This window comes from Cygnus atratus, chromosome 1 (assembly GCF_013377495.2).
Source record: "Cygnus atratus isolate AKBS03 ecotype Queensland, Australia chromosome 1, CAtr_DNAZoo_HiC_assembly, whole genome shotgun sequence".
Classification (NCBI taxonomy): Eukaryota; Metazoa; Chordata; class Aves; order Anseriformes; family Anatidae; genus Cygnus; species Cygnus atratus.
This window is the reverse complement of record NC_066362.1, coordinates 126,922,167-126,936,918: the sequence shown is the minus strand read 5'-3', so window position 1 is coordinate 126,936,918 and position 14,752 is coordinate 126,922,167. Positions and strand designations below refer to the sequence as shown.

General features: G+C 35.4%; 1 protein-coding gene across 6 annotated transcripts in view; it reads right to left on the bottom strand.

The window, feature by feature from the left end:
* The window catches only part of ADGRG2 (adhesion G protein-coupled receptor G2), a 62,553-nt gene that overhangs the window by 11,912 nt on the left and 35,889 nt on the right, over positions 1-14,752 (bottom strand). For 3 of the 6 annotated variants that reach the window (XM_035542136.2, XM_035542135.2, XM_035542134.2), the window contains 16 exons: positions 14,512-14,559; positions 13,786-13,853; positions 12,216-12,289; positions 11,047-11,086; positions 10,884-10,918; positions 9,420-9,502; positions 8,667-8,727; positions 7,417-8,159; positions 6,411-6,609; positions 5,914-6,070; positions 3,026-3,175; positions 2,681-2,803; positions 2,191-2,236; positions 1,978-2,081; positions 1,359-1,483; positions 218-486 (listed from right to left, as the gene is read on the bottom strand). In XM_035542136.2, coding sequence (XP_035398029.1) covers positions 218-486; positions 1,359-1,483; positions 1,978-2,081; positions 2,191-2,236; positions 2,681-2,803; positions 3,026-3,175; positions 5,914-6,070; positions 6,411-6,609; positions 7,417-8,159; positions 8,667-8,727; positions 9,420-9,502; positions 10,884-10,918; positions 11,047-11,086; positions 12,216-12,289; positions 13,786-13,853; positions 14,512-14,559 — 2,325 coding nt within the window. The remainder of the gene's footprint in view (positions 1-217; positions 487-1,358; positions 1,484-1,977; positions 2,082-2,190; positions 2,237-2,680; positions 2,804-3,025; positions 3,176-5,913; positions 6,071-6,410; positions 6,610-7,416; positions 8,160-8,666; positions 8,728-9,419; positions 9,503-10,883; positions 10,919-11,046; positions 11,087-12,215; positions 12,290-13,785; positions 13,854-14,511; positions 14,560-14,752) is intronic. The other 3 variants (XM_050716161.1, XM_050716156.1, XM_050716164.1) reach the window with 1 other exon arrangement.

The window sequence follows — 14,752 nt, the reverse complement described above, 5'->3', positions numbered from 1 at the left end:
ATCTGCACTTAGGGAGAAGTTCACTATCTCAAATGTGAATATGAATTTGGAATTCATACAATCTGATTTACTGATAATGAATACTTCATCACTGACAGGTCATAGCATTTAACGACTGCTTCATTTGCACTTCTGAACTGTGTCACAGTCACTGAAATACTTGGTAAGATGATGTATCTATTTAGCATCCAAAAAAAAAAATTAAATACATACATACCCCAACCAACAATGCAAAATTTAAGAATGTACTTCCGCACGTAGGTATTAAAGACTTTCACAAGGGCAAGATACATGTGGAAAGCTTCTAGGCCCATCCAGGTGAAGGAAACCAAGAGGAAATAGTGGAGAAATACAGCAATTGCAATGCATAGGCCTTGTGTATCATACAACGCAATCCATGAGTCAAGGAGGAAAGCTAGGTTGAGTAGAAGTAATGCAGCACATAGCTGGATTAAGATTTTGGAGGGGTAGTCTCTCCGGATTTTCCTAAAAAGCAAAATTAGTGAGATGACATCAATAGTCCCTGGATCCCTGGCTTACTTTCTCTCTTGTATTTGTCAGTGCACAAATGCGAAAATGTATTTTTATATTTTCATTCATATATAATGATTCTTATATTGTATTTATACATGGGACAGTGTTTTATAAAACATTTCCAAATTAATGGTCTGTATGCATAAAGTTTGTTATATTAAGATTACATAAATATGAACAACAGCTTGGATTCCTAGGTATCAGTACCATAATTTTTTTACATTTTACATCATTTTACATGTTGGGCTTCTCCTTTTTGGAGTACTTCCAAAAAACAAAATGTGAGTGTTCTTTAATGCTAGTCTAGATTAGGCTTTCTACTGGGCTCCTATATCTGTGATAGAGCCAAATAATTCTTTAATGATAGGATAGAGTAAACGGGTGACAAATCATTTCTGGAAGGATTTCCAAAACATACTGTAGAGGATTTAATAGTTAAGCCTCAATCATCTTAAGAAAATGTTCAAAAAAAAAAAAAAGTTAGCATGCCATAGTTGCATTTCATTAGAGAATACAAATGATTTCAAAATGCTATCATTCAGAAATGCTCTCTGTATGTTCTATCTTAAACACATTCCTTCACTCTTCTTCTATGATAATATACTGTAAAACACTTTAAAGTGTTACTTCATCACTTCTTACTGCATAAAGCCTCACGATTAATTCACCTAAGATTAACCCTTGAGCAAGACTGAATCAACCCCTTCCAAATTTGTACATTATTAACTGAGACAGAATCTATAACTACTGGAAAGGAGTTTGCAGTGGAGAATAAAAGCTATCATCATTGAAGAATAATGCAGCTTTGTTGAACAGGTACTTACTCGAAGGCTATGTAGGTCACAAGAGTGATAGAAAGAAAAATTGCAGAGAGGCCACAGCCTATATAGGATATAAAAGTCTGTACCAATTCTTGTGTGGGACTTAAAGGAGTATTTCCATACAAGTTCTAAAATGGAAACAAACAGAAGTTAATGTCAGAGAGCATGCTTATTAAATAAAAAACCGCATAACAACAAAAAGAAATACCTTCCCTCCTGCATTAAAAAATACATTTTTTTAATAAAAAGAACTTGTTAAAGGTTAATGAAAAACAGAAATGCCAATCTAATTGAGAAATCCCATCTGATTAAAACACCGTTTTAAATTTGATTTATACTAATTTCCCTTTTCTACAGAAAAAACAACTGCCTAAATATATAAGGTGTGGTTTAATAAGCAGTTAAGCGATTTTGACTTCAATGGAACTCATGGGCCCCAGTTCAACAAGCAGCTTAAGTACATCACTAATTTTATTGCTCTACATACTAACACTGAAGTGAATAGAACCTGATTAGTATTTAATAGATCGTATGTGCTCACTGAATCCTCATTTACTGAATATGACACATGCTTTAACATTTTCTTGAATCAGGGTAAGACTATAATTTTTGAAATACTTACCATCAAAACTGCAAAGCTTGTGAGGTGGTTGCATGAACAAACTGTTTCATTTACTCTACTTTCTTTAACAATGCAACCTTCATACGACCAGCCTCCATGTCCACCTGTTAAAGAAAAGAGCTTTGTTACTCGTTAAAGCATGTCTTTATATTATTAACATGAGTTAGCATACCTAAAACAACATGATTATCTTGGGTGATATCAAGTACTCACCATTTTTATTAAAGTCCCAAAAAACACATCTAACTGTTGAATTATCCTGTTTGGGAGTTTAAAAAAAAAAAAAAGAATAAAAAGATGTTTTACTAAACCGTGAGTTAATGATAAATATATATTTCTTTTACTTAAATGCAAAATGAATTTAAGTGTCAATGTCATTGCAGTATCTCCCTAGCAACCCCCACTGTCAGGCTTTTATCTAAAAGGTTTATGCTTTGGAGAATAAAACAGAAGCATAGGTAGGAAGGATAAAACTTCATGGATGAGTGATACAGCAAAATGACATCAAATCATTAGAGAATAAAAATTAATACCAATGATAAATAAGCAAAGATGAGTGATTTTGAAGGTCTAGTTAGAAATGAATTGTGCACACTATTAAAGCAGAACCAACTGATCTGTATTTTTGGTACAGTATTTCTTCTACAACAACTCCAGTGGAGGCAACAAAACTACACTTTGTCTGCCAAAACATAAATCCTACCTGATTAGGTCTGATATTCTGTAAAGTGACAGTAACATTTGCCTTTAAGTTTTTAATTGTGAGGTTAGCAACACTTGATGATATAACATTGCTGATTAAAGACGCGTTCTTCAAGGACGGATCCTGGAATGACAAAAAGTAATCAGATTTTAAAATCAAAGAAAACGATGCAGAGTACAGCACACACAAGTTCAGGTATTATGTGGAGTGAGTATCCAACAAAAACAATTACTTTTTAAATCGGGAAGTTTTAAAATGTGTTTTATGGGAAAAAAGTCCGCATTTGATTTTGCTCTAGTCTTGAGTTTAAAACCCTTATGAACAAAGAACGGATTAAAAAGATACCTGGAACACAGCAGTCTTTTTAAAGAAATTGAATATAATTCTAGAAGCCAAGCCCAGCTCTTCGAGAGGTAAATTTGTCAGCAATGATGAAGGAAGTGTAATTGATCCAAGATTATTTAAGTCTTGAAGTGCATTAATGCCGAGAGAGATCTGAAAAATAAATGCACAGATTATACTTGATTTCTGTCACTACAGAAAAAAAAAATTATACCTTATTTTCAGTTTAGAACTTTGAAATACGTATCTAAGGACTGCCAGGAACTCATTCCTGTTCTCTCATTCCTCTCATGTGCCAAGGAACAAATAGCATCTGCAGGCCTGAAAATAGTGCAACTTATTTCAGCTCTGCCTATCATTGAAAATACTCTGTCTTTAGCCATTTTTGTACAGGGGCAGAACATCACTGTGGTGGGTAATATTGATTTGAAAACAATGATAAGCAACAGTCTGGCTAGGTCTATGTAACTGTGTAGGGTGATTAACTTTTCGCAGCACAGAAACCTGCAAAACAAAGAATTTTTATACCCCATGTGAAAAAAGTATATAATTTGTAGATGATTTACTAAGAAATTTAGGTTTTTATACTCATGGTACCCACCTATTTCTACATTAAACATGCCCTGACCATTTTTAATTCCTTGGCTAATTTCAACTAAACTCGAAAGAAGAAAGGCAGATAAAACAGATTTTTAAGCTGTGGCTGCCAAAAAGAAAAGAATCTTACTATTCCTTGAGGTAAGCCTTACTTCTCCATTCGTTTCTGGAATTCCTGATTGATCTATCACCATATGTAGAGCTCAAGAATGACCCCAGAAGGTACTGCCTCTTGCCCAACCAGAAGGCCTAGCAAAAGTAGGCCAGAGACATGGGAGAAGCAAGCAATAGGAAAGAAATGAGAGTATCAGGCAGCAAAGAGTCGTAGTGGACATGGAAGGGTGGTACCATAAAGGGACTACGGCAGCTGACAGGGTTACAAGGTAGGGAGAGTAAAATGTCTGGAATCTAAATGAAGAATCAGGATAATGAACGCAAAGGCTGTAGGAAAAGTATAGGAGAACTAAGGGTCCTGAAGTGGGAGAAGCGGGATTTTTGTGCCAGTGCAGGAGCAAAGAACACAGGCAGACTTCACTAGTGCCTCTGCTCAGGGATTATAATTGCAATTAAGATTTAACCTTTTAAAAATGAATCCAGAAAACTCTAAGTTTTTAAGTACCTTGTTAAGTGGAACCTAGGGCTATAAAACCTCGATTCGTGTTCATCTGCTAGAAATGGCAAAAATAATCTGGATAAACTACAATTCAGATATCTCAAGAGCTAAATGATCTAGCATGGTAAAAGAATATCTGAACTTTCACCCAGTTTTCTGTACTGCATTTATATGACGAAGAGCTTTGTTTACTACAAAAACTCTAATTTTTTCTTGAAAAAATCTCTTAAGTTAAATTTGTGTTTCTTGTAGCACATTAGTCATCTTACATAGAAATATCTCAGAGTTCACAGGAGATGTGAAACAGTAGCAGAACTGAAGAGATAAATTATCTGTGTTTTCAAAGAATGTTTGTAACAGAAACAACAATGTGAACACTCCTCAGTGACCTACCAATATGGTTTAACTCTTCTGTTTAGACCAGTGGTTTCCAAACTTTTGACCGCACACCCGTTAGTAAAATTTTTTTGAGTATCCACTCCAAAATATATGTTTTTATTTATACATTACATACATGTGCTACTCCACTAATTTATTATGTGCATTGTAAAACATACACAAAAATAGAAATCAAAAAGGGATGAGATAAAGATTAAATAATAATTATTTATATATATATATGTTTCATTTATTAATGGTAGAAAAATATTTTCTTCCTGCTCCACAATGGATTCTGTGCACCCCTGCAGCACCCACATCCCACTTTGGAGACCACTGGTTCAGACAGCCACCAGTGAAATCCCAAATCAATTCCACAAAAGCATTCCCATTGCTCTGTTTTGAACTAGATGATACTTGTTGATGATTCTCTGTATTTCATTGCCAGTGCCATCAGATTTCCAGAAGATCATTACTTAGCAATTACCTGTTTTTCAGCACTACCACCTCCAAGAGTCATCTTAGACTCATGCACTACATATTGCTAGGAAAACAGAAAACAACTCAAATGTTACAATTTCGTATAATTTTCAGTTTTCCAGTATCACAGAACAGTTCCAGTACTACTAATGGTTCATGCTAGCTTAATCTGTCTCCTTCTCCAAGAGGACAGAGTGTGCCGGGATCTGTCCAGAACTTTCCATCTCTTCTCACTTAAGCCTCCATGAACTGGTGGTATTGTCCAAATTAGAATTTCCTCAACCGGGAGGGAAGGTTTTGAGTGAGACAAACTGGATCCAAACTTTCTAAGCACTTTTTTCTTGGCAAGACCAACTAGTCATGAGTGACAAATATAAGAATGTTATTATACAAGCAACATAATAGTTCTTTCCTGGCACCTGCAGTTTCCTGCAATTAATTTCCTTCTAACATACGAAGCCATCTGGCAACACTCCTTGACAAATTTCAGCACCGTCAGGGTGGGTAATTAAGTGACTCATGATTCAGGGTTCTTGAGGCAAAATTATTCAGCCAAGCAGTCTATCCATTGTAGTGTTCTGGCTGTACCCTGTAACAGCTTATTAGTTGAATGCCAGTTTCTGCTTACTGTGTCCCTTATTTACTTCATAACGGAAAACAAAAGGAAAAACTCTGGAAGACTTCAAAAAGCAAAGTCTTTTTCTCTGAAAATAACATGAACAAAAGATCCTGAAAAAATATGTTTTACATACAAACATTAAAACAAATATTTTAAACTTTAACATTTAAAAATTCATAAAATTTAGAATTATCAGTGTTCTACCTGGAGATCGGATGAGTCCTGGACAGCAAAAGACATTTGGTTGGAGCGGATGCTATTGGTTTTGACAACTGCCAGAGCCAAGGATGGGGAGGAAAAATCAGCAGACGTTGTTGAAAAGTTCAGTTTTAAGCCCATATAATCCACCAGTTTTATAATTCTGTTAAGGAAAAGAGATACTCAGTACTACCAAGCACATACCCTTAAAGTTCTCAGGCAAGCTGTGGCTGTGGAGCAGCAATCCATCCAAGCACAGTAAAAAATATGGCTTACTCTGCTCACTTACTGTGGTTTCAACACAAAAAGATACACTGTTTTCCATGGCATTATATTACAGTAGAGCGAGTAACACTATACTACTACTCCCTTTCCATGTAAGTACACTAAAGAACAAGTAACATTCTTTTGGACTATGATTCTGAAAAAATGAAACTTGCTAAAGGTAATTTACCAAGACAGTCAATACAACATACCTTTAATCTATTGCCAGAATGACCTACCTGTTAGAAATTTGGGATGATAATGGTTGAGAAGCAGTCAGGACTTTGCTAACCTCACTAACCATCCTTTCTACGTAATTTGGCTCTACTTTTCCAGCTGCTAGATCACCTTCTATTTTGGACACGATTTGCTCAGGTGTGGTGATATTGATGGCAGTATATATGGAAGTTGTGTATGTAGTAGCTGACAGTATCTTTCCTGTGACAAAAGAAGAGTTGTGAATTTGTAAGTATTGTGCTCAACAAATCAAGTAAGCCCTGAGAACCAGAAAAATTACACAGTTCTCTTGAATGAAAAACCTTACCACAAGTGTAAGGTTTATCAGCACGTTACATGAAAGAGAATGATTTTTTCTCCCTATTAGATACTTTGCAGATAGCAATATTTTAAGTCTTCAGAAAATATAGAGCAAGGTTTCAAAGGGCCACTGTTGACTCCACTTTTTTTGATTATAAAGGTCCTCTCATGAGACTATTAGTGATGTTTAATAACTTATTATTTTGGATTTTTTGGCACTGGATGCCTGAAAGTAGAATAAAATCAGGATAAAACCAGCAATTTGAGAAGAAGCTTGGGAAGATGCATAAAATCTTCATAGGAAAATACATAGTCATTAAAAATATTCCTAATCAATTAGAATATTTTAAGGAAAATCAAACTTTGATTTTCAGTATTTTAAATACTGATTTGGCAAAATCAAGTTACCTAACTGTCTCTGTGACTTTATTTTTTTCTACTAAATATAACTGTTGGGAGCTTAGCACACAGTACTTAACTACCACAGTTACCAAAAAATTATATAGTGAGGTACCACTTGTCATGGCCAGAGGCATCAGAACATGTTCTAAAATGAGTATACAGCTTTTGAAAGTTGTGTCAGGCTTGTCACAGTAATTGGAAGGTGATAGCTCAGATACATAACTAAAATCTAGTTAATAGATTTTAAAAGCAAATTCAGTACATGGCATTCAAGTTAAAAATATATATTTTATCTGTCATATTTACCTGTGCTTCCATTAGGCAGGCTACCATGGCCATCAGCAGTAGAATGAGGATGAGAAGCTGAGACAGAATGTTTGCCAGGACTAACAGTAGGGGCCAAAGTTATTGTAAAAGGAGTAAAAAGAAGAGTAGGTGCTGAAGTAATGTTTTTGTCACCAGTAATAGGTTGGGTTGAATCTGTAGCAGGAGGAATTTGTGCAACAGATTTGGTGGTAGTCTCAGTAGGTGGAATTGCTATAGGAGGTCTGGGAGGAAGCTTAGAAGAGGAAACTGCAGTAGGTTTAGTGAAACCTACAGCAGGAGAAATAATTGTGATAGGCTTGCTAAGGTATGTAGCATCAGATTTAATTGAGAGAGCAACATTAGCGATAGATTTTGTTGCAGTTGTGGAAGACAGAGCTGTAGTGATAGATTTATTAGAAGTTATAGAAGGAAAAGTTGGCCCAGTAGGTTGAGCAAGGGACTCAGAAGTGGAAAGAGTAGTGGTATCAGTGGTAGAAGACGAAGAAGCTGCAGTAGTAGATGTGGCAGAAGTCTCAGATAGAGGAGATGTGGAGAGAGTTCCCAACAAAGAAATTCCCGGGAATGGTGGGATCAGTGGTCTAACTGTGGGGCTTTGTTTTACAGAAAGCACAGTGGGGGAAAGAAAAGCATTAGATTTGAAGGAAGAGACTGCAGTCTTTTTAGGGGGAGAAGAAGAACGAAAGAAAGGAACCCATATGGGATGAGGCGGCACTTCTATAGTACTGTAAGAAAAAAAAAAGCACAGAAATGCATGTTAAATGTAACATTATTTATATTTTAAAGAAAATGAGTTAGAAAAATCTGTATGAATGATATGGACATACTATTAATAGTGCATATTTTAAAATTTATCAGATCAGGTGTCCCATGCTCTACTGACAAATACTAATTCTGTAGCATTTTGAGGGTTCATGCATTCTATTTTGCTGTAGTTGTTAACTAGCAAATCCATAAATACTACCACCCCATTTGTTGTCTGCTTTGGAGGTTACCTGACTCTGAACACAAAAGCTACCTGCGTCAGGGAGGAAAAAAAAAAAAAAAGGAAAAAGAAAGAAAGAAAGGGAGTGGTAGGGAGGAAAGGGAAAGGAGCTATACAGGAAGATGTCTGTCAGTTTGTGTTTATGGAGTCCTTCCTAGCTATTCTACAGCACCGTGGAAGTTCACTCTACTTATGTGTTACAAAGATTAAGAAATAAGCATGTCAACCTTTTTGTATTTATACTTACTACATTTTTAATTCTTCAGCAGTCAAGGAACAATACTTCAGTGATGAGCAGCAGCACTGTTCTGAGATGACAAAGAAGCATTAACCTAGTTTGTCCTGAAGCATAAAAATTGCTAATACCTTTAAGTAAGGTATTCAAATAAGTGTATGCTTTACTTTTTTTTTCTTCTTTTTTTTTTTTTAACAATAGTGCATCTCGTATAATTGGTTTTGATTTTCTTCTGAAACAACATTTGCAAAACTGATCTTGATATGTCAAAATAAATACCCCCACATTTTTGCTCAGTGCCCAAGAAGCACAGACTTCTCTTTTTAGTATGGTAAACAAACTAGAATGCAAAGGTACATGCTTTTAAACAAAGAGACAAATGGCATGAGCCACCACTCCATACTATCACAATATCACTAAGAAAACTTGACTACATTATAAACTTGTCAATTCAGGCCACCATTTCAGAAACACATTTGTGTACTCAAGCTATGTTTCAACTCATCCTTTCAAAATCTGCTCTATTGATGTACGCAGCAATTTTAAACAACATTTTTTTAAACACATACTTATCTCCCTCTCCCCACCCAAAAATCAGAAAGGCTGCATTTTTGGTGCATGTATATTGTTCAACAAAAATGTGTTTTTATTTAAAATTAAGTAAGACTTCTCTTTTATCTACTTGGAGGCCACCTGTAAAAACATGACATCTATAAAAACATCTGAAAGGGTAACTGTGATGAGACTATTTAAAGCACAACTTACCAATTTTGCTTACTTCTGCTCTGTCTCTTAAACTGCTTATATTCTCTTTCTTAGCCAGCTTTATTATGAAATTGCAGTGTATACTATAATGAGAAGAAAAAGTCTTAGACTCAAGAAACAGATATGCCTTGTCTTTACAATGCATGAAATTAATGACAAATACTAAGTCAGAGAAAGCACTTTTTTCCTAGGCTTTTTCAAACGTAAGAATATTTCCAATGTATGTAAAACACTACATCAAGCTAAAAAGAAGAATAATATATCAGTTTGTGGCAGCTTATTTTCTGTTTTCTCTGCAGACACTGTTGATTCTTAAATGGGATCCTCCCTAACCAATGCTAGCCTTTAAACAGTTGGTAATTTTGTAAAGGTAATAACAATCTCCATTTTTACTGTAGAGAAACCCCAGAGAGGAACAAGCAAGTATCCTGGATCGCTATGTTAGTGTATACAAAATCTCCATCACCCTGGGGAAAAATCTAGTGTTCTCTCTCACGACTTTAGAGGGAGCTTAAATGACTCACTTAAACACAGAACTATGCTTTTTACAATTATGTTCGATGACATGAAACCCTGTCTAAACTAGCAAACACACAGTCAGTATTCTTCATATTCAGCAAACTCAAACACATAGGTGAATGAAAAGACAACATATAAAAGAAAACGTGAAACTTCTCTCCAGCTCACAAGAATGAAGAGTACCCTAACTACTGCCAATAGATGACATGAAGGTGTGATCTGACTTTCTGTCCATTATTATTGGGGGGGTTGGGACTTTTGCTTCATCCTAAACCAGGAAGATAAACCCCAAAACTCAAGTATCTGGGGAAATGAAGTTCCAGATTCTGTTTTAGAATATAGTGTTTCCATCTTATCTGTTTAAAGCGCCATCAGTTTTTAGCTGTGCATAGCAATTAAGTTGAGAGACATAATCTACATTTCAGGGTTTACAGGATCACCTGCTGTGGAGCAGCCTTGCCATTCTGGTACTCCATGGCTTCCTGACTCTAAACTAGTTTACCTTCTCAGGCTTTCCCTATCCTGAGTATGGTTTCCCAACCTGAAGCACCTAAGCAATCACCTCAGAAACACTGCACAGCAGAATTGCATTCACAAGCTCTGGAAGTTTGGTGATCCCAAATCTCACAGCCTTAGTGGCTAAGCTGCTGTGTGACTCTGCTAATATGATGATGCAGAAGAACTATGGCAGGCAAGACCATGCTTCACCAGACTAATTAAATGAGTTTGGTTAAAAAAAAAAAAAAAACACATAAAATAAATCACTAATGCTAGGAGACTAACAGGATCAGAATTTCTTTCCTCGTTAGCCTGCATGTATTTCTCCAGCCTGTTTCTCAGACTTAACTTCCTTGACAGCTTTTCTCCTGTTACATAGCCATTCATATATATATGAGACAATATATGAGCTCTTAAATATAAAACTTTAAAAAATTAACAACAAACCTCTGGTTTTCTGCACTGCATTCCATAACAGAGGACTGTAACAACAAGGGAAAAAAGAATAAAATTGTTTTGTCAGGAGAAAGCAGGACTTATACTTAGGTAATGACATCATCAGAAATAAGACAAAAAAAGTTTTCTAAACAGTAACAATTAGTCATCTTACCTCACTTACTTCTTGCAAGGTTTTGTTGAACTCTGAAATTCTTTAAAATAAAAAGTGACAATCATGGAGGATTTCTAATTATGTTTCTAAAGACAATTATAGCAGTATTATGAAAAGAAAAAGCAATTGCCAAGGAAAAAAAATCCAGTTGATTGCTGATTTTTTAAAACTACACCAGTTCTAATATTGCAAAAACCCTTTTCAAAGGATTGAACGTGTCAATAGTTGCCTTTTATTAGTCACTTGACAAACTAAGTTTAAACCTCTGTCATCACATGTTGTAACAACAATCCACTTATTTAAAGCTTACTTAAAAGAGCAAAAGATAAATCTTAATGTTGTCTTTTGGCAAGCAAGCATTAGGAACAGAATTCTAAACTCATACTCAAAGCCACAAAAGGAAAATGAGTAAGAGATACATATTTCTTCAAAAACAAGACCTGCTGGCCAACTGTTTGTTTTTGATTTTCAGAGGGAGGTTGGGAATAGCAGTAAACACAGACATTCAAACCTCTCTGGAGAGCAGTATGAATATGAAACGTGCTAGAAAGAGAAAGGTAAGCAGACCTATGGCTGGGGACACAACCTAGGCAAAAGCTTTGATGCTTCTGGAAAGAGGAAAGAGCACATCTCAGAAAGATTGTGAAGGAAGAAGTTATACAAAACTAAAAATACAGATATGACTCCATGAATCAATAAAACCTACAGCCATGAAAGTTCACTTAGTAATTTCCTAAGAGACAGACCAAATCCCTGAAACTATGACAGACATTTATCCATGAAGAGCAAAAGCCAAACTGGCATTCTCAACAATCCATAGTTCACATCCTCAAATATTATTGTCATTACTATTATTAAGATCATCAGCATATAAACAACAAGGCACTCAGGCCTTGTTAAACCCCAAGGAAACTGAAGGACCTAAAATGAAATCAGCAAGTGTACCATTTGTTAAAACAAACTCCAGTGGTAACTAGAACAAAACTAAGACTACTCTAACCAATATGAACTTCATGTTTAAGAAAAACAGTTCACAATTCCTGAAATTTTTTAATTCTGAAGTGCAGAAATAATGCAAAGTGGAGACTCTGCTAAACGCATGAAAGGGTTGCTTGCTTCATCTTTTTCAAATACTGCAAATATTTCAATCCTTATTCAAAATTACTTACCTCAGTTCTTGTAGGGCTGCTGTTGAAATTGGAATTAAGTTTGCAACTTGATTGTTGATGGTTACATTATTAATCTGTTAGAAACAAAGATTCCACTGCTAAATAAAACAAGTGATTTTTAGCATTAAAAGAAACTTAGGTTTATTTCACACATTTTAACAGTCTGAAATTCCAAAGATAAGCAGCATGCTTTCTCATGAATACACTTCAACAGATATTTATGATAACTTTGTTGTCACAACTGAAGGAATTGGCTTATCCAGGACAGACCTAACAACATGATCTGACTTGTGAAAAATATAGGAAACATGATAGTGATTTCACACTGTCTTATGCTGGAAAAATAGGAAACTGGCTCAATCTGCAACAGAGATCTTAAGCCAGACATGGAAAAAAACTTTCTAACTGCAATGATAGCACAGCAATGGAACAAACTACACAACTGACATAAATAATAGAATCCTGGGAGTTAGAAGTCAAGAACTGAGGTGAAACACATAGTATGAGTGATCTAAATATATCTGATCTAGCCTCAGGGCTGAGGGTTATACTAAGGTTTTTCTAAAGGTCCTTTACAGACCTGCATTCTTATGCTCTGGTTTCCACCATTACCTGTTATTTTTACATTTCAAGCAGCGAGTATCTTGATGAAAACATCATCTGACATATATGGTACTTTACACCACCATAGAAATATTCTGCTAAAAAGTGAGACAGTTTCAAGAGACAAGAAACCTATTTTTTCTAATAGCTGTGAGCATAAAGTTAATACAGCAGGATGGTTTCAGGAGGCATTATTACCATGGAAATGCAACACAGTGCAGAGGTGGCTCTTGCTTTTGGGATACTCAGGCCTACCCCTGCCCAAAGTCAGTGCTCAGTGTGCTCCTGCGCAGTAGCTCTCTGTGGCGATTTTGCTGACTACCCTCAGGCTTGCAGAGGTCAGTATGCGAAATCTCAGACTGAGCGTAGACAGGGATGGGTAGAAGAAAGGTACAAGGACCACTAACAAGCTAATGTCCTTTTCTCTTCTTGTCTCTTCTTTTCTTCAGTTTTCCATTTACAACTAAATATTCTTATCCTGCTGCACAGAATGATGCCCCGTTTAGGAGAGTCTCAACATAGATTATTCTCAGGATGCAATGCAACCTAATTTGTGCCCAAACTGCTAGCACTTTGATGCCAGCCTCCTCAAGTGTCTACATTCATCTCCAAAGGAAGATTATGTATGCCTAAAATTTAGACTCATAATTAGGCAGTTCATACTTCTCTCTGCAGACTTTCCAGGGTTACCTTCCCCTTTTCAGTGGCTATACAGAGAATAATGGCCCTTGTCATAGGAACTTCACTTAGTTGGACTTCTAAAATTTAGCCACACAGCAGTTATTTAGGAGAGAGAGAAGATCCATCTCCTGCAAATATTAACTAGCACTGCAAACTGTACTTGAAGTAAAATAAAAGCATAATAAAACCATAAGAATCATGTTAGGGTATCAGCATTTTAAGTGTAGACAAAGAAACTGATTTCAACCTTCCTTACAACAAAGTTTTTAAAAGAGAGAACACTTACTATTTCTACATTCAGTGATGTGTTACTTTCTTCTCTCGCCTGAAGTTTTACCTTGCCCACATAGAACACTAAAACCAAAAGGCAAAAAAGTTGAACAAAATCAAAACTTAACATGATGCAACTTTACTTGATGTAACATAATTTGAGAATTAAAAAAAAAAACCAGTCTTTTGTTAAAATGCAAATTTTTGTTAAAATGCAAGAACACTTAAACTAGTTTCTCTGATCATTCACTATTTTTGCAACTGTTTTTCCATCTCTTCAATTACAGTTTCTACAAATGAATTAGCCTTATAGTTTCATTGTTTTCCGCATATTCATTTTTGCAGGCTATCTCTAAATTCTTCCTAGTTCTTTTTTTTTTTTCCTATACAACTCCAAATCCCGTTATGAGCATAAAATGTGAATACATTTTATACACACAGAATTACACTCAACATTGTATATACTAATAGCATACTATTCCCTTCTTTTCTCAGGTCTGTAATTCTATATATTTTGATAAGAAACCAAAGATCAAAAATCTTATAGACTGAACAGTACTTTTAAATTAAAAGGCACATTTTATATCAATTTTTAAAACGCTACACACAAACTCTCAAATTAGCAAGAAAATTTAATAGAGAGCTAGCTTTTATATAGTAACTAAAGGTTGCCTCATTACTCAGAATAGAAAATAGCTGAACATGACTTTTATAAGAAGAGTGGAAAAAGCAAATCACTGACCTGAAAAATTGCAGACAGATGATATGTTGCATAAAATGGTTTCTCCTGCTATATTTTTTTGGGAAAAAAAAAAGTCTAGTGAGTAAAAGAGTTGAACTTAAACCCAGTACTGGCAAACACACATACTTACAATCATTTCCTTGTTTAAATGTAAAGGTCTCAACATTTCATATACTGCCTAGGCTTTGCTTCTCTAAGTGAAGTCTCTCATTATCTAAGACCTGGTGTTCAAAATGAGACA